Consider the following 20,117-nt stretch of genomic DNA (forward strand, 5'->3'; position numbering starts at 1 on the left):
TCTCTTAAAAATTGCTACTTCTCAAAATTTCCCATTAAAAAATAGACCATATACCATATAAAATTAAATAATTGAAAGATCGTACTACGGAAAACCACACAAATTTTCGGAAAAATTTTGACCACCTGCACATGCACACAATCGTCAATAAATAAAATTAAAAAATAACTACTATTTTAGTATTTTAACTATTTTAATAAACGCAAAAATAGCACAGTATTTATACGGCGAAGTTATAAAAATTTGGAAGAACTGATAATGCACTGACGCATACAAAAATCAAACGAATACTAAATTTCATTTATCAAAAGCATTCGATAGTCGTGACTCAACGATAACCATTTAGTCGCACGGCGAGATTGTCACATATGCTTTAGTATACAAATGAATGAATGATTTTATTCGAATAAAACCATTCGATAGTTGAAATCATTCATTCATTAACCATTCGATAGTCTAATTCATTCGATAGTTCCCATCGCTAATTCGAACAATTTAATTTTTGAAATAGATAACCACAATGTCTTTTCATTATGGTACAGTGGCTGTGGTAATCACTAAATTTGACGTTACATACACATATTTTTGACAGGCAGTTTTTTTCGTCCAAAAATTTTAAATATATTTTTTTTTCTCAAAAACGGTTAATGTTAGATATAGAGTGTTTAATATCAAAATTCATAAAATTTTACAGAGAATTTAAGTATGTAATAAAAAATAGGGATGCCCGTTTAAAATAAGAAAGTTGCCGTCAACTTCCGGTATTTCCGAAAGTGCCGCCAGATTGAAAATATTTTTAATCGACAGATCTGGTTGTAAAACAATGACGCGCAAAAAATATCCGATCTAGATATTGTAGTAGAAACATCTAAAGCACGCTCAGCCTGGGACACCCTGTTAGTCCTTGTTATATGAAATATTTAAACCTAAACAGATACCAAGAAATCCGACCGAAATATTATTTTGAAACTATTACTGATGTAAACTAAACTTTATCAAATCGATTCATACCAGTTACAACTGTGTTGTCCATATCAACCAGAGTTTGAAAATCATGTTTCAAACAACAAACTTCAATAACCTCGTTGTACTTTGTCCTGTCAAAATCCTCTCCAAAAATAATGTTCCTCTTTATCGTAGCTGGAAACAGCCATGGTTCCTGCGAGGCGAAAGAAATTCTTCCTTTTACATCAATGGAACCATATATTTCCGTAATGTCTTGTAAAAGAACTTTTAACAGCGTAGATTTTCCCGAACCAAGAGGTCCTATTACAATATACAGTCCAGGTTCGGTTATATTTAATGTAACATCTTTCAATATCTTTTCTTTTCCTATTTTGGCAGATACATTTTTTAGTTCAATCTGAGTTGGTATACTCTGAAAGAAGAAAAAATACATTTTGGTACAGGCATTAAATTAAGTGGATGCTATGTTTCGGTTTAAACGGTCTAGAGACGGGTTGCTATTTAACAGTCTGTTATTTATCAATAACAGTTCACAACCGCTGTTATTTAAAAAAAATAACAATTTTCATCAAGCGTCTGCGATGTAATGTCGGGATAACCGCGCTCCGAGATTCTACCAAGCTCATAACAGCTGTTCTAAAACAGTACCGAGGAAATAACATACTATCAACAACGATCTCTCACAAACTGTTATACGCAAGCCGATATTTTTTTTTTGTTTCTAAAGATTAAACAACAGTCGTGTATATTTGTAACTGTTGTGGATTGCAGACATATTGATTTTATATTTTTATTGATTTTTGCTCTTTATTGTTATTATTAATGGATTGAATGTGAGATTAAGTTATAATTATTATTTTTTCATAAAGAAATTTATATGTATTAAATGTAATAATTAAAAATGTTTTTGTGTGCGACGTGAATGACGGATATAAAAAAATAATTTTAACGCCTAGGCATAAAAGTAATGCGCTTTTACGCCTAAGTAAGTCACAAAAGTACGAACATAGATAAAAGAAACAAGTTTAGATTGGAAAGTGCCCTTAAGGACAATGTAAATACTATTTGGCGCTATTCTTACAACGGTCGCTCTCCACAAAGCTTTTGATAATTTCGGAGCGGTTCGGCTTTTTCCGGAATTATGTCGCCAAAGTCATTTATTCAAATTTATTATTATTTTCTTTTAATTTTTTAAATAAAATACAATGTGTTGCAAAGAAGAAACTTATTTTATGCAAGGACCTGTATTAAATACCGTATAAAACATTGGAAACCGACGTTATGCCACGATCCACGATGGTTTTTGCAGTTCACAGTTATTCACAGAGCTTTTTAAGTTTTTAATGCCACTTTTTCACAATTATCACGGGTTAAACTAAATAAAATTTAAATTAAACTCACAAGATAGCAATAATTACTTTGAAAATGGATGCTTTAAACACTTTTCGGTATTTTTTTTAATGAATGCAGTTAAAATTTTGAAATCTATACTAATATATAAAATCCTTAAGTGACTGACATACTGATTAATCACGATCCTGCTCAAACCACTCAACGTAAGAAGCTCAATTTTGGCATACAGGTTGATTCTAGGGTTTAGAGGTTCGATGAGAAGGGATTTTTCGAAATTCCAGCTCCAAGAGGGTGAAATCACCCCTCAAATATTACAACATTTTTTATTTAAAAAACGTTCAAGTTTCCGAAAAAACGCTTAAACACGTATATTTTATTTTGTTTTTTTACATATTTTAAGATTTTTTAAAAATGTATACAGGGTGTTTCGAAAAATCTGGGCATTGATTAATCACGATCCTGCTTAAAGCGCTTGACGTAAAAAGCTGATTTTTGGAAAACAGATTGACTTTAGGGTGTAGAGGTTCGATAAGAAGGGATTTTTCGAAACTCGAATTCTTAAGGGGTGAAACTATCCCTCAAATATTAAAATATTTTTTATTTAAAAACCGGTGAGTTTTTCGGAAAAACTCTTAAACACGTATATTTTATTTTGTTGTTTTACATATTTTAAATTTTTTAAAAATTTATACAGGGTGTTTCATAAAATATGACCATTGAGTAATCACGATTCTGCTTAAACTGCTTGAAGTTTAAAGCTGATTTTTGGCTAACGGATTGACTGTGGGGTGTAGAGGTTCGATAAGGAGGGGTTTCTCGAATCTCAAATTCCAAGAGGGTGAAAACTCCCATCAAATATTACAATATTTGTTATTTAGAAAACGGTTAGTCGTTCGGGAAAACGCTTGGACAAGCATAATTTATTTTGTTTTTTTACATATTTTGAAATTTTTAAAAAAATCATACAGGGTGTTTCAAAAAGTTGGATAATTTCTTAACCACGATTCTAACAATTGTCATAAGTTTTAGCGGCAAGTCGAGCCAGGCCGAGCATTCCAATCCGAAATTCAATCTAAATACAAGTAGGAAAATATATTGTTATTAAACTGACATAAAGTGTCAAATTCAACGATTGTAACCATAGTTTCTCGATATACAGGGTGGACCGAATTCGGGAATTCGGGCCACGGGAATTCGGGAAACTTCGGCAGCATATTCTGCAGATAAAAATAAGTAAAAAAGTTCGTATAGGTGTATGTCCTAAATTACTCACCAATTTTCATCCAAATATTGACGTTACTTCATAAATTATTTGGAAAAATCGAAATAAAAATGAAAATTCTACACCCTGTATCTCCAAAACTAAGTATTTTAGGACATACATTTATACGAACTTTTTTACTTATTTTTGTCTGCAGGATATGCTGCCAAAGTTTCCACAATAAAGTTTGGACCTCCCTGTATAATTCATAACCCAGAAGGTGTTAGTTTTAAATATTTTTGTATTATTTGCAACGTTTGAATTTGTTTAAAAACGCCAAAACTTCGTTTTATTGTTTTAAAATAAAAACCTCAGTGTTCCACCAAATACTTTTATATCATTACTAGCGTGTACCAGCGACTTCGTTCGCGTCGAATTAATCATTTGTAATGGTGATGATAAAGCAGAGCAAGAATTTCCATTAACATACAAACTGGATAAAATTTTCTCACATTTATGTCAGCATGAGAAAAAACAATATGGCGATATTATTATATAACTTGGTAATATTTGAGGGGTAGTTTCATCTCGTTGGAATTTGACTTTCGAAAAATCCGTTTGCCAAAAATAAGCTTTTTACATCAAGCAGTTTAAGCAGAATCGTGGTTAAGAAATTACCCAACTTTTTGGAACACCCTGTATGATTTTCAAAAAATTTCAAAAATATGTAAAAAAACCAAATAAATTATGCTTGTCCAAGCGTTTTCCCGAAAGACTAACTTTTTTTTAAATAACAAATATTGTAATATTTGAGGGGCGTTTTCACCCTCTTGGAATTTGAGATTCGAGAAACCCCTACTTATCGAACCTCTACACCCCACAGTCAATCCATTTGCCAAAAATCAGCTTTAAACGTCAAGCAGTTTAAGCAGAATCGTGATTACTCAATGGTCATATTTTATGAAACACCCTGTATAAATTTATAAAAAAACAAAATAAAATATACGTATATATAGTTTAAGCGTTTTTTCGGAAACTTGACCCTTTTTTAAATAAAAAATATTGTAATATTTGAGGGGCGTTTTCACCCTCTTGGAATTTGAGATTCGAGAAACCCCTCCTTATCGAACCTCTACACCCCACAGTCAATCCATTTGCCAAAAATCAGCTTTAAACGTCAAGCAGTTTAAGCAGAATCGCGATTACTCAATGGTCATATTTTATGAAACACCCTGTATAAATTTATAAAAAAACAAAATAAAATATACGTATATATAGTTTAAGCGTTTTTTCGGAAACTTGACCGTTTTTTAAATAAAAAATATTGTAATATTTGAGGGGCGTTTTCACCCTCTTGGAATTTGAGATTCGAGAAACCCCTCCTTATCGAACCTCTACACCCCACAGTCAATCCATTTGCCAAAAATCAGCTTTAAACGTCAAGCAGTTTAAGCAGAATCGTGATTACTCAATGGTCATATTTTATGAAACACCCTGTATAAATTTATAAAAAAACAAAATAAAATATACGTATATTTAGTTTAAGCGTTTTTTCGGAAACTTGACCGTTTTTTAAATAAAAAATATTTTAATATTTGAGGGGCGTTTTCACCCTCTTGGAATTTGAGATTCGAGAAACCCCTCCTTATCGAACCTCTACACCCCACAGTCAATCCATTTGCCAAAAATCAGCTTTAAACGTCAAGCAGTTTAAGCAGAATCGTGATTACTCAATGGACATATTTTATGAAACACCCTGTATAAATTTATAAAAAAACAAAATAAAATATACGTATATATAGTTTAAGCGTTTTTTCGGAAACTTGACCGTTTTTTAAATAAAAAAAATTAAAAATTAAATAAAAAATAAAAAATATACCACCCCTCAAATTATATATAATTTGAGGGGTGGTTTCCACCACAGTTTAAAGAATACATACCAGTTGGAATACATACCAGAATACATACCAGTTATATAATAATAATTTGCATATTTCTTAAATTATAGCATACCTTTTGATAAAAAGGTAGATAATTCAAGTTAAATGCAAACAGCTAAAAAGCAAAACATGCTACAACTTAAGAAATACGCAAACACAATTTATTACAGTATTTACTACTAATTGAAGAGCACACGGGAAAAATAATGAAAGTACCAAAAAGGGTGGGGGGCTGCACCTTTTGGTACCTAAATAAACGGGAATATCGATAACGGCCACATAGAAACAGGCATTTAAAAATGGGAAAAACGATATAAACTCGGATATAAAAGTCCATGCTTAATTTGAATTAAAAAAAAACGGTTTCCTGAACATTTATCATTTCTGGATACTCATCGTTTTTCCCATGTGCTCGTCAATTGTTATATTTACTGTTACATAAAATTTAATAAAAACTCTAAAAAACTTGTCAATAACAGAACAAGTTGTATGCACGTATTTTTATTACCTGACGATAAAATTTGGACTTTCCAGGTAGGTAGTTAAAGTTAAATACATACCTACATCTAAAAAGTAAAACATGCTATTTAAAAAAATGCAAATATCTTAAAAAATAATTTAATATGCACTTTGCAAACCGGTAAGTACTGCAAAATCTAAAACATAATAGTAAAGTATCTACTACTACTCTAAAATATCTACTAAAATAATAAACGAATTGTTAAAAGTAAATATTTTGTGAATATTTCGAGTAAATTGTTTTCTTAACTTATATGTATATTTTTAAAACAATTTATTCATAGGTCTCCATAATTATAATATACTTAATATGTTTAATACTTTAATTACTATATACTTAATATCCTATGCTATATAAACACATACCTTCCTTTATCTTTTGGGCACCTAAAGAACGATATATTGTCTGTCATTCTACTTTCACAATCATCCACTGCACATATATTTTTAGTAGACATTTTATTCGCAATTCGAACAAAACAACTAAAACACTATTTTTGGTTCACCCTATGCGTCGGACCGAAAACAAAACTAAAATAAACTTAGAACGCTGTGTACACGTCGAGCAACGGATGTAGACTGACCCAAGTCTACAAAACAGGCGGGGAGCGGCGGGAGGAATTTTGATACGGGCGAAGAGTGGGTCAACTGATATATTTATATTCTTTAAACTGTGGTTTCACCCTCTTGGAACTGGGATTTCGAAAAATCCCTTCTTATCGAACCTCTACACCCTAGACTCAACCTGTATGCCAAAATTGAGCTTCTTACGTTGAGTGGTTTGTGCAGGATCGTGATTAATCAGTATGTCAGTCACTTAAGGATTTTATATGTATATTAGTCTAGATAGGCATATATTGTCTATACAGGGTGAGTTTTAAATAAGTGCAAATATTTTTACAGGTAGTATATTTCAACTTCAGAAACGCGTCTATGAAGTTTTTTTCGCGAAAGAAAATTGAAAATTGGGATTTAAAAAAAATCAGTTAAAAAACATAATATCTTGATAATATGGCAACATAGGGAGTGGATTAAATTTGCAAGAAAAAAAAACAGAAAAGATCCAGTGGTTCTCAAAATTTAAGAGAGAGGACTTATTTGAATAACGGTAAAGAGAAAATATGATTCTTTTATCGAGATCTACAAGCCCTGAAAATGTAATTAATTTATTTAATTGTAGGTACTTATTTAAGACTCCTTTGGTATTAGGTATAGGTATAAACTTAATATTATAATACTTAACCTTATTTTTAAATTTTGTTAGATATGGTGTTTCTGTTTGATTCTGCTGTCCTTTATCAAGCTCATCGGCATTAAGAAGGTTTTCTATTCTTTTAACTGACGCAAAAAACTCAGCACTTGAACATGAACAATTTGGTATGATTCCTCCAACGATATGGCCGATATCCTACAATAATAAAGTAAGTAGAAAATTTAGATCAGAGTAGTTTTTAAAGTGTCTCAGGAAAATTGTTTAGGCTATGGCCTTTGCGTAAAATAGCAATAAAAAATATATGGATGAAAAGAGCATGTCTGTATTGATGCAAAAATTCAGAATTTTAGACCAAGCCTATCTAAAATATGGATTTAGCAAGTAATTTCATATTATTAAAATATAAATGAAAAATGAAAATATATAAAAATTCCTAATAATCAAAAATGTTTTTTTTTTTAATTTATTATACAGGGTGTTTCAAAAAACATGTGCCATCTCTCGTGGGGAGATTCTTCACGTAAAAATAAGATTTATTTGTCATATCAACATAAGTCTGATTTTGCTTTGTTTCGTAGCTACAGGATGTTAAAGACTTAATAATCTAGTAATGTGACTGTAGATTGTACAGGGTGGGTCAAATTCGACGCTTTTAAATGGAAATTACCTTTTCTATAGGAGATAGACAAAAACTAATATCGGTGTCTGGAGCTCAATTTTTGTCAAAAACATGATGGTGAAAACCGCATATCGATATCTGTTATCGTTTCGGAGTTACGGGGTGTTTTTCAAAAATATGCATTTTTAACAAATCGCTCTAACTTTTTTGCCATGGAAAATTTTGTATTTTTATGAAAACATTTCCAAAGCACCTTTTTACGTAGAATAATGGTTTAAGTATAGTTTTTTTTTAAATTAAGAATTTAAAAATTATCAACAGAAAATTTTATTTTTTATATGGGACACCCTGTATATTTTAATGTATTGAAAAGAATTTAAAATTACCTTTCCAAAAATATAACACTCTTGATATTTTGCTCGATTCCTCTTCGAGATATAGAGTATATAAAAATTCGCCCGCTTTAAATTAGTAGGCATGAACGGCACCGGCTGCAATGCAAAAAAATTCTAGCTGTGAGCATCAATTAAAAGGAAAATAATATTTGCTATGAGAGATGCAGAATTTTAAATTGTGCAATTTAAAATATATTTAACCAACATCAACACTTTTAAACTATATCTAATACCAATAAAAATAAATATAGCAAACCAAGACATGAGATGTTGCTACAGGTGTTCGACATATCGACCGTCTTCTGTTATGGACAGACGGGGCAGTTTTTGAACATTTCTCGCGGAATTCATTAACTTATTAAGTATTTTTAATTCTTGTCTAGATTATAAGGAAGAATAAGAAACCTTTATTCTTCCGCAAATATATCCATAGGATTAGATCCATGGGCACTAAGTCAGGCGTCCTCGACGGCCAACGGCTGGGATCTTGGTTAGCTATCCAATTATTCTTGAAATTGGCTGCAAAAATTTGCTGATAACTTCAGCGTTCAGGGGCGGTGCGTCGTCTTGCTGGAAAAATATGTTTTCCAGTTCCATTAAGAGGGCATATCATCAATAAGGGATCCAAAGCCTACTAGTTAAAAGTGGCGAACTTTTAAAAATTCTGTATTTCGAAGGGGATTATAACAAAATATCAGGTGTGTCATATTTTTGGAAAGGTAATTTTAAATTCTTTTCAGTTAATTAAAAATATAGAGAGTGTCCCAAATAAAAAATCAAATTTTTCTGTTGATAACCCTTAAATTATTAATTTTAAAAAAATTATACTTAAACCATTAAATTCTACGTAAAAAGGTGCTTTAGAAATGTTTTCATAGAAATACAAAATTTTTCATAGCAAAAAAGTTACAGCGATTTGTTAATAATGCACATTTTTGAAAAACACCCCGTAACTCCGAAACGGTAACAGATATTGATGTGCGGTTTTCACCATCATATTTTTCATGAAAATTGAGCTCCAGACACCGATATTAGTTTTCGTCTATCTCCTATAGAAAAAAAAGCATGTATTGACGTGATCCAAAAAACAAAATGCTCACGAGACATGGTTCTTACCGTAAAATTATATTTTAGGAAAATTTACACACGAAATTATTGCACAGGGTGTAGGTCCAACCTACAGCAATTTCAAATAAAAAAATAATGTTATTTAAGATAATTACAAAAAAACTAATTTTAGAAACTTTTAACATCCTGTAACTCTAAAACTATGCATTTCCATACCTATGTTTATAAGAAGAACTTTTTTTCATATTTTTTGATGAGGAATCAATGAGTACTTATTTAAAGTACTTATTTTCGCAAGTTAATGATATTAAAAGTTGCTATTTGACTTGAATCAAGGCAAATTAATAAAATGACGATTGTCTCATGAAGGAGTCCGAAATCGACAAAAAATCAAGACACAACTTTTAATCGGCATTAAACTGCTTACGCTATTTTGCTAACAAGAGAAAAAAAGTCAATGGTGAATATGTCGACACTTTTAGCATTAAAATATGTCGCATTTATAGTAACTTTTACCCTCAAAATTTCATTGGAAACGCTAAAAGGACTTCCAGGAAAATTATAATAAATGGAAAAAAATATTAAGACTTTAACACCCTGTAGCTACGTAACAAAGCAGAATCGGACCTATGTTGATATGAAAAATAAATCTTATTTTTACGTGAGAAATCTCCCCACGAGAGATGGCACTTTTTTTTGAAACACCCTGTATAATAAGCATATTGTTTTAATCTTAGTTCTTAGAATCACTTAGTCTTTATACCTACTTACCTTATATAAACCCATAATATAAAATAGAAATTCCGTATTTATCGTATAACCAAATCGGATGTAACACATTATCAGAATTGGAAATGACATTTTAGAAACTAAAGAACCAATATTTAATACAATCATCAAATAGTACCATGCTTTCAACGTTGCACCCATTTCCGACCTAAGATAATTTTTAATATATCAATTTATAATTTTGCGATATAGTATTCATTACATTTAAAATCATTTTTTGTAATGTAAAAATATTGTCCCACATTTTTTTTTCGATTTATTATTTTTTTTTATTTTTAAGGTCAGGCTGTTAACAGAAATCTACACAATTTCAGTGTACATGATTGCCATATTATTATCTGGATTTTCTGATTTTCAAGATTTTTGAGACATTAAAACTATTCTTTAAAAATATATTTTTTTCTAGTGGTAGTAAAATGTAACCGACACTATAGAATTGGTTACTCTTCAACATTGCACCAGACCAGACTATTATATGTATTATATACAGGGTGTCCCAGAAATGAGTGCAAATATTTTAAGGGGTGGTAGATCTTGTCAATAGAACCATATTTTTTCTTTACCATTTTTAAAATAAATTGAAAATAACCGAGTTATTTAACTTTGAAAATTTAAAAAAATAATCGCAACATTTTGAGAACCGCCGCGCGCCGGCAGATATCGCCAACTTCATCCAATTACCTGGATCAAGCCCGGATTTCAGGTAATTCGACGCACTGTGTTGCCCTATGAACAAGAAAGTATATGTTTAAAAGTAAGTCATAAAATCACAACACCTGAGGAGTTTGCAAAAATGCATTATATTTTTAAGATTGTGATATTATTACATAAAATAAATTAAAAGTTAAATGTTTAAAAGTTATCGATGTAACTGTGACAATTCTCTTTTTCGATACACGCTTAACTAAAATACACTTCACTGTGTTGCGACATGTTTACTTGTACATGCTATTATAATAACTGCTAAAATAACAGTCCCTATTTTTAACACATTATTTTCATATAGGCTTCATCACAATTTGAACCACTGATTTACAAAACACCTTGAAAAGCGCACATTACTTTGAATACCTTTCTGAATGAATAAATGTTGAGAATTATTGTCTCTTACCGCCACTTTACGAACTACATTCGATCTAAGAAAATACATGTTTCACTCAACAATTTTAAATACGTATTTTGTTTATTCGCTATTTTTTCGATGTATTTCGACAATTCCATCGACAGCCCAACCGTCGGCCAAGAGTGCCGCCTGTCAACTCTTTGAGCTTCGAGGCGCCGCGCCGCGCCGCGCCGTCGTGGCGGACTTGCGTCATACGACGATGTTAAGCAACGTTGCCGTAGTTTCAACAATTTCAAATTCAAGACACTCGAAGCAATCAAATTCTTATTAAATATTCAAAATAAAACAGAAAAACATGAAAGGAAACAAACAAAACACAAATGTATCGATTATTAATAAGGTCACAAAAGAGAAATTTCTAAAATGTTTATTGTAATTCAGAATTCAATATATCGAAAACAGCCCGACGAATAATCAATTCATTTTTGTTTTGTTTGTTTCCTTTCATGTTTCTCTGTTTTATTTTTAAAATTTAATACGAATTTAATTGCTTCTAATGTCTTGAATTTGAAAGTGTTGTAACTACGGCAACGTTACTTAATATCGTCGTATGACGCAAGCCCGCCACGACGGCGCGGCGACTCAAAGCTCAAAGAGTTGACACGCGGCACTTTTGGCCGACGGTTGGGCTGTAGATGGAATTGTCGAAATATATCGAAAAAATAGCGAAAAAACAAAATACGTATTTAAAATTGTCGAGTGAAACATGTATTTTCTTAGATTGAATGTAGTTCGTAAAGTGGCGGTAAGAGACAATAATTCTCAACATTTAATCATTCAGAAAGGTATTCAAAGTAATGTGCGCTTTTCAAGGTGTTTTATAAATCAGTGGTTCAAATAAAACAGAGAAACATGAAAGAAAACAAACAAAACAAAAATGAATCGATTATTCGTTGGGCTGTTTTCGATATATTAAATTCTAAATTACGATAAACATTTTAAGAATTTCTTTTTTGTGACCTGATTGTGAATAATATGATGAATCATTTTATTAAATTTATTCCAAAATAAAGTTATTTTGCAGCATAACAAAGATTTTTGTAAACGTCATAAACGTAATGTTTTAGTTAATTTTCGGTGATTTTTGTTAAGTTTTCATTGAAAGGGTAAATACTAAAATAATTAATGTTTTTTTTTCTATAATTATTAATAATGAGCATTGATAAAAGATTAAATTTAACATTCCTAATTTTTTGAGTAGAAATTTATCTATGAATTTATAAATGTAGAACTATGTAGAATGTGGATAACATAGGAGGTTGCAACACTGCAAGGTTTATATACACCGTAGAGAAATCAGGTGAATAAACAAGTGGCACTAAAAAGTTTTTTCAAATTTCCCGGAAAATGTCAAGAAAAATTTTAAATTTTCAACATTTTTTTTTCGCAAAAAACCTCATAGGCGTGTTTCTGGGGTTGAACTATACTACCAGTTAAAATATTTGCACTTATTTCTGGGACATCCTGTATATGTCAACTTTGTAAAATTTCAACTTTCTAGTAAACACTTAAATAAAAATTGAAATAAAGGGTTTTAGCCACGTTTTGGAAGACTTCTAAAGATCTAAGCTCTTAAATACTTACAGTCTTGCCGTGCATATTCTGTTGTGGAAAAAGTTTTCCCAAGTATACATTTTGATCACCTTTAAAGAAGACAACGCTTCTCTTGTTAGTTCCAACCGTTTATCCGCCATCTTGCCTACTTTTAAACGCATTTTCATCACAGCTTTAGCAACTAAAACTAAAAGCAATTGTTTTGTAATTAAATGTTATTCTCTATAATTGAATTCTATTCTATTTTTCTATAATTATTATTGTCGACATATCAGTAATTATTTTTCAACCAGTTTAATGTGAATGCAAATCGTTTTTCTTGAAATAGTGTAAACAGTTTAATGCCGATTAAAAGTTGTCTCTTGATATTTTGTCGATTTCCGCTTCCTTGATGAGATAAACGCAATTGTATTAATTTGCCTAATAATAGCAACCTTTAAAAAAATTTAATATCATTAACATGCGAGAGTTTTAAATAAATTTTGATTTCTCATAGAAAAAACGAAAAAAAAGTTCTTATAAACATGGGTGTGGAAATCCATAGTTTTAGAGTTACAGGATGTTAAAGAAAATGTCAAGATTGACGTTTTAAAAAATGTTGATGTAGAGAAAAGTTATATTAGAAAATATTTCTACTATCTTAAAATACGAAACAGGAAAATTATAAATCGAGTGAGACACTTAAAATGATGTCCCTGTACACGTACTGATTTCTTTCGAAAATCGACAACTTTGATCAACAATCGAAACTATGATCCCTTCCCTGACACAAACGGTACAATGTGAGACAGGAAATTGTAGAGAGAAACCAGCCCTATAACATAGGATACAACATTTTAAAGAACAGTGCTTTCCATAAAATCAATAAAATGAAAAATATACGAAATAATATACATGTACTGATTTCTTTCGAAAATCGACAACTATGAAACTATGATCCCTTCCCCGACACAAACGGTACATTCTGAGACAGGAAATTGTAGAGAGAAACCAGCCCTGTAACATAGGATACAACATTTCAATGAACAGTGCTTTCCATAAAATCAATAAAATGAAAAATATACGCAATAATATAAATGTACTTATTTCTTTCGAAAATCGACAACTATGAAACTATGATCCCTTCCCCGACACAAACGGTACATTGTGAGACAGGAAACTGTAGAGAGAAACAAGTCCTATAATATAGGATACAACATTTTAATGAACAGTGCTTTCCATAAAACCAATAAAATGAAAAATATACGAAATAATATATATGTACAGATTTCTTTCGAAAATCGACAACTATGAAACTAAGATCCCTTCCCCGACACAAACGGTACATTGTGAGATAGGAAATTGTAGAGAGAAACAAGCCCTATAACATAGGATACAACATTTTAATGAACAGTGCTATCCATAAAATCAATAAAATGAAAAATATACGAAATAATATACATGTACTGATTTCTTTCGAAAATCGACAACTATGAAACTATGATCCTTTCCCCGACACAAACGGTACATTGTGAGATAGGAAATTGTAGAGAGAAACAAGCCCTATAACATAGTATACAACATTTTAATGAACAATGCTTTCCATAAAATCAATAAAATGAAAAATATACGAAATAATATACATGATATCTTTCGAAAATCGACAACTATGAAACTATGATCCCTTCCCTGACACAAACGGTACAATGTGAGACAGGAAATTGTAGAGAGAAACCAGCCCTATAACATAGAATATAACATTTTAAAGAACAGTGCTTTCCATAAAACCAATAAAATGAAAAATATACGAAATAATATACATGTACTGATTTCTTTCGAAAATCGACAACTATGAAACTATGATCCCTTCCCCGACACAAACGATACATTCTGAGACAGAAACTTGTAGAGAGAAACTAGCCCTATAACATAGGATACAACATTTTAATGAACAGTGCTTTCCATAAAATCAATAAAATGAAAAATATACGAAATCATATAAATGTACTTATTTCTTTCGAAAATCGACAACTATGAAACTATGATCCCTTCCCCGACACAAACGGTACGTTGTGAGACAGGAAATTGTAGAGAGAAACAAGTCCTATAATATAGGATACAACATTTTAATGAACAGTGCTTTCCATAAAACCAATAAAATGAAAAATATACGAAATAATATACATGTACTGATTTCTTTCGAAAATCGACAACTATGAAACTATGAACCCTTCCCGGACACAAAGGGTACATTGTGAGACAGGAAATTGTAGAGAGAAACAAGCCCTCTAACATAGGATACAACATTTTAATGAACAGTGCTTTCCATAAAATCAATAAAATGAGAAATATACGAAATAATATACATGTACTGATTTCTTTAGAAAATCGACAACTATGAAACTATGACTCCTTCCCAGACACAAACGGATCATGACATTGTGATTAAAACATTTTAAAATTAGGTTTTTTGTAATTAACTTAAATACCATTATTTTTTTACTTGAAATTGCTCTAGGTTGGACTAATAGTAATAATAACTAATATTAATAATATTTAATAATAAATTAGGTAAAATATATAATTTATTAATTTTATTTTTATTTTAATTTTATTAATTGTCAATAAAATTGCGTTTATCTCATCAAGGAGGCCGAATTCGACAAAATATCGAGAGAATTACTTTTAATTGGCATCCTACACAATTCTGATATGAAAAGAAAAAAGTCAATGGCGCACATGTTATTTTAAATATTCCAGTGATAACACATATGCACGTCTCTGATGAATTTATCGACACTTTTTTAGCATTGAAATATGTTGCACTTATAGTAACTTTTACCCCCAAAATTTCATTCAAATCACTAAAAGTACTTGGAAGAAAATTATAATAAATCGAAAGATTATTAAGACTGTAACACCCTCTAGATAAAAAACAAAGCAGATTCAAACCTATGTTGATATGAAAAATAAATCTTATTTTTACGTGAGGAATCTTTTCTCACGTAATTAACGATTAACTTACCTTGAATTGTAATGGTAACTAATAAAACAGCTACACCTATTAATGATACGTTTCCCATTCTCACATACAGAAAAATACATGAAACTATAATTTGAAAACTTCCGATAAATAAATCGCTTAATGGCCACATGCTACCCAATAGCGCCCTCACATCTTTAGTAAGTATAGTTACCACGTTTCCCATATTGGTACCGCTGATTTGGTTGGGGGATAGTTTTAAGATTTTCTTCATACAAAAAAGAAATATATTAGTATTAGACGTATTGGTATTATTTAATGGCCATCAAATGTTACTTAAATAAACTGTTTGATATTATTCTCATCTTTTTTTCTGTTTATATACTATACAGAGTGAGCAAAATTCGATGTACGAGCATTGGTATCTCGGTAAACGTAATAGATCGTAACCACCGTAATAACAAGGCCGGACAGCTGTGACGTAAAAATCTCGTGACGTCACCAACTGGAGGCCTAACTCTATTTAGCAGCGTTCATAATTACCCGATAAAAGTTCAAATTGTGGATCTTTTTTCACTCAGCAGATATATTTCGAAGTTTTAAAATGTCTTTTTCCGAGTTTTTAAAAGTATTATAGTATATAAAAATAATTTTAATAGAATACGGAAAAAATCATACCAGTCAATAAATGTGTATCTCTCACTTTTTGTCAATCAAATTTAATAAAGGAATATTTTAAGTTCACAATAGTGTATAATATGTGAAAAAACAATAAAAAATAGATATTTTTTATAGTAGGTAGTAGTGGGAACTATCGAATGAATACTATCGAAACATTCGATAGTTGCAATTCATTCGAATAATTCGATAGCTAGTAAGAAAATATTCGTCGAAAACTATTCGAATAAAAATTATCGGATAGATGCGTCATCTGCCTTGAAATATTGTATTCTAGTAATTCGGCAGCAAAAACCATTCATTTATAAAATTCATTCATTTATCAAATTCATTTATTCGTCAGAATCGAGTTGAATAAAATATAAACTGGATTTTAGTTGTCGTCCGGCGACGTAGGTTTCTTTCCTAGAAACCCGACAGTGGTCGTTGGCAATGCTATGAAAGAAGCCGGCATCTTTGATTTTTTGCGGAGTCAAATAAAGATAAGGACACATTATTTTTTTTTATTGAGGTGCTAGTATTTACACAGAAAATACATTATGAAGGGCGCTGTTTGGTTTGGCCATATATTCGTATTAGTTGGAATAAGCAAAGAATATTATTCTTTAGCATTAGTTAGTTAGGGATAGTATGTCTATATGTTTTGCATTTCTTTATTAATATTCTGTTGTTACACTGCAATAATACTTTTTATTTTGGATGTAGGAAAATGATTTTTAATGTTTTTAAGCAAAGACTGGTTTAATAAATAATAATAACAGTAATAATTTGTTATACCTATTAACAACAAATTTTAAAATCATTTAATATTATAAACATTTTTTTTAAGTAGTAGCAAAATATAAACAACAAATAGAAGTCAAAAGTATTTATATTAGATCCTATTTAAAAATAATATAGTCTCTAAATGTGGCAACGTTGGTTTATTAAATAATAATAATTTCAGAACTAATTTGTTATATTAACAACAAATTTTAAAATCATGAAATATAAACATTTATTAATTTTCTTAGCATGCAGTGTAATGGAAGGAAAATATAAATAAAAAATTAGAAATCAAAATTATTTATATTACTTTTTATTACTTTATATTACTATTTAAAAATAATATTTACTTTTACTGGCATTTACTTTAAAAAATAAATAAAATATTTCTTCGCAAAAAACTACATGTAAGAGAATTAGCATAAACAAAATACAAACATTGTTAACTTTTTTTTAAATTGGCACGTGTAAAACTTTCAATTTAATTTTCTCACCCCAAAATTTGAGTTCGATAACCATTTACTTAACCACATTACTTAAATATGATTATTAAGTTCAACTAATTGATATTATTAAAACATCTAAAATACAAATATGTATTTTTAAAACTAATTGTAAGTTCATCTCATCTCTCTTAAAAATTGCTACTTCTCAAAATTTCCCATTAAAAAATAGACCATATACCATATAAAATTAAATAATTGAAAGATCGGACTACAGAAAATGACACAAATTTTCGAAAAATTTTGACCACTTCGTGAATTAAAAAAACTACTATTTTAGTATTTTAAATATTTTAATAAACGCAAAAATAGCATAGTATTTACAAGGCGAAGTTATAAAAATTTGGAAGAACTAATAATGCACTGACGCACACAAAAATCAAACGAATACTAAATTTCATTTATCAAAAGCATTCGATAGTCGTGGCTCGTGGCGTAACGATAACCATTTAGTCGCACGGCGAGGTTGTCACATATGCTTTAGTATACAAATGAATGAATGATTTTATTCGAATAAAACCATTCGATAGTTGAAATCATTCATTCAGTAACCATTCGATAGTCTAATTCATTCGATAGTTCCCATCGCTAATAGTAGGTATATATTATGTATTTCATCGATATTTTACGCCCCCTACTCAGGGGCGACGCGGCGGCGCCTGTCGTAGCGGAGTGGTATTGCCGCAGTTGACAGTCATCGATTTATCGGTAGGTGTGTGGACGTGGTAATTATAATCGATAATAGAAGGGTGCAAAAGTTGTATTTAAAGTTCTATTCAGAAAAAGTAGCTGGGAGTCAGTACAGTATTTGTGTTCGACATTTATATGAAGGCAAAAAGAAACTTAGGATTCAGTCATTATTATGTCTCTAAAATCTACTTGTTTTGGTTCTATAAAAATCGATACTTTTTATGATTTTATGATGACAATACCTTGTCTAAACAAATACCACGCAATACAAGTACCATATTGAATCAGATTGGTTTAACATCGACATTACTATTTCTGAACAAGATATCGAAAGTGTGAAGGAAGAAAGGCCTGTTATTGCTTATTTAGAAGGATATTGCTGTTATATTGTTTTAAAGGAAATTAAATGCAAAAATGTAAACATGTAAGAATAATTTAACATATTCAGACAACACTGATATTGAACAAAATTCACTTATAAAAAACCTTAGTAAAGGCAGTCTTGGGTTTCCAAAGAGAGTTTTATTTGAATATATAATTTTTAACAAAGTTTTTGCAAAGCCATGAGGAGTTTCTCAAAATTCACCTTAAAAAAATATTTTTATCAAAAATATCTTTGGATTATATTAAAAGTAATAACACCATTATTAAAAGTTCCGCAATGTACTATTTATAATCCTAAATTATTGTAAAAATTGTCATAAATTCTATTAGAAATACACGTCTGAAAAACTACTGTTGTAAAAAAATGATAGACTTGGAAAAGGAAATAAAAGAAACTTAGACACACTTACAGCTTAACAGATGGATAATGTGAGATGGGATATCAATCTGATGTTTTTTAAATTTTATGTTTAATTATTATTTATTAAAAATTCGGTGCAATTAAAGTTTATATCCATTATATACGTATAAAGTGTATTAAATGCAATCAAAGTTTAGGCCTCCAGTTGATGACGTCACGAATAAGCTGTCCGGCCTTGTTATTACGGTGGTTACGAATAGATACGAACATGGTTAAATTGGGGCAAAATTGCGTTTTAGGATGTTCACCAAGATGCCATAAAAAAGTTTTAAAAATTACAAGGATTGCTGAGTTTTTGGAAAAAATGTTTTTTTTTGAAAATCAATTTTATTTTTTCCTGTCGTTACTTTTTAGAAAATCAAAAAACTCATTGCACATTCATTAGACACTTTATTAGAGCTATCTGATGGTATTTTTAGATTTTCAAATTAGCTGATAATTTGTGAGATACAGAGGCCAACTTATTTTTTTAAATACGGACCTGCATTTTTTATTTCAGGTTTTGAAAGAACTCGGTCTCCCGGAGTACAATGATAGGCCACACTTATTTTTTTCTGTTTCGGACATTTGAACCAGTGGCGTATCCAGGATTCATGCCTGGGGGGTCAATAACTCAATATTATACCTAAATAAATATTTTTTTACATTATATAGTAAGTATCTATCTAATTACAGCTAGGTATTATGGTAAATACTAGGTATAAATTAAATAAATAAAAAAACATTTTTCTTAGGAAAATGGTTTAATAAATAACATTACATCATAAAACAACAAAAAATAATCATTAACACAAAAATTAACCAAAAATTAAAGAAACAAATAACAAAAAAAGAGGAAACAAACAAAAGGCCAAGTGAATAAATAAAAAGCACAAATACAAATAAAATTAAATAACAATATCCGGCTTTTTGGCTTTTGCCTGCATTTCATTAAGTACATCTCCTGTACTAACAGATATTTCTGGATACATATA

General features: G+C 30.2%; 1 protein-coding gene across 2 annotated transcripts in view; it reads right to left on the minus strand.

Annotated features, from left to right (window-relative positions):
* Window positions 1-20,117, minus strand: part of LOC115881412 (probable multidrug resistance-associated protein lethal(2)03659) — a 53,103-nt gene that overhangs the window by 23,494 nt on the left and 9,492 nt on the right. For both annotated transcript variants that reach the window (XM_030898883.1, XM_030898874.1), the window contains 5 exons: window positions 15,745-15,970; window positions 12,771-12,927; window positions 10,046-10,211; window positions 7,223-7,387; window positions 1,012-1,378 (listed from right to left, as the gene is read on the minus strand). In XM_030898883.1, coding sequence (XP_030754743.1) covers window positions 1,012-1,378; window positions 7,223-7,387; window positions 10,046-10,211; window positions 12,771-12,927; window positions 15,745-15,970 — 1,081 coding nt within the window. The remainder of the gene's footprint in view (window positions 1-1,011; window positions 1,379-7,222; window positions 7,388-10,045; window positions 10,212-12,770; window positions 12,928-15,744; window positions 15,971-20,117) is intronic.

Source organism: Sitophilus oryzae, unplaced genomic scaffold (genome assembly GCF_002938485.1).
Source record: "Sitophilus oryzae breed Bouriz unplaced genomic scaffold, Soryzae_2.0 scaffold_1110_pilon_pilon, whole genome shotgun sequence".
In the NCBI taxonomy this organism is placed as follows: Eukaryota; Metazoa; Arthropoda; class Insecta; order Coleoptera; family Curculionidae; genus Sitophilus; species Sitophilus oryzae.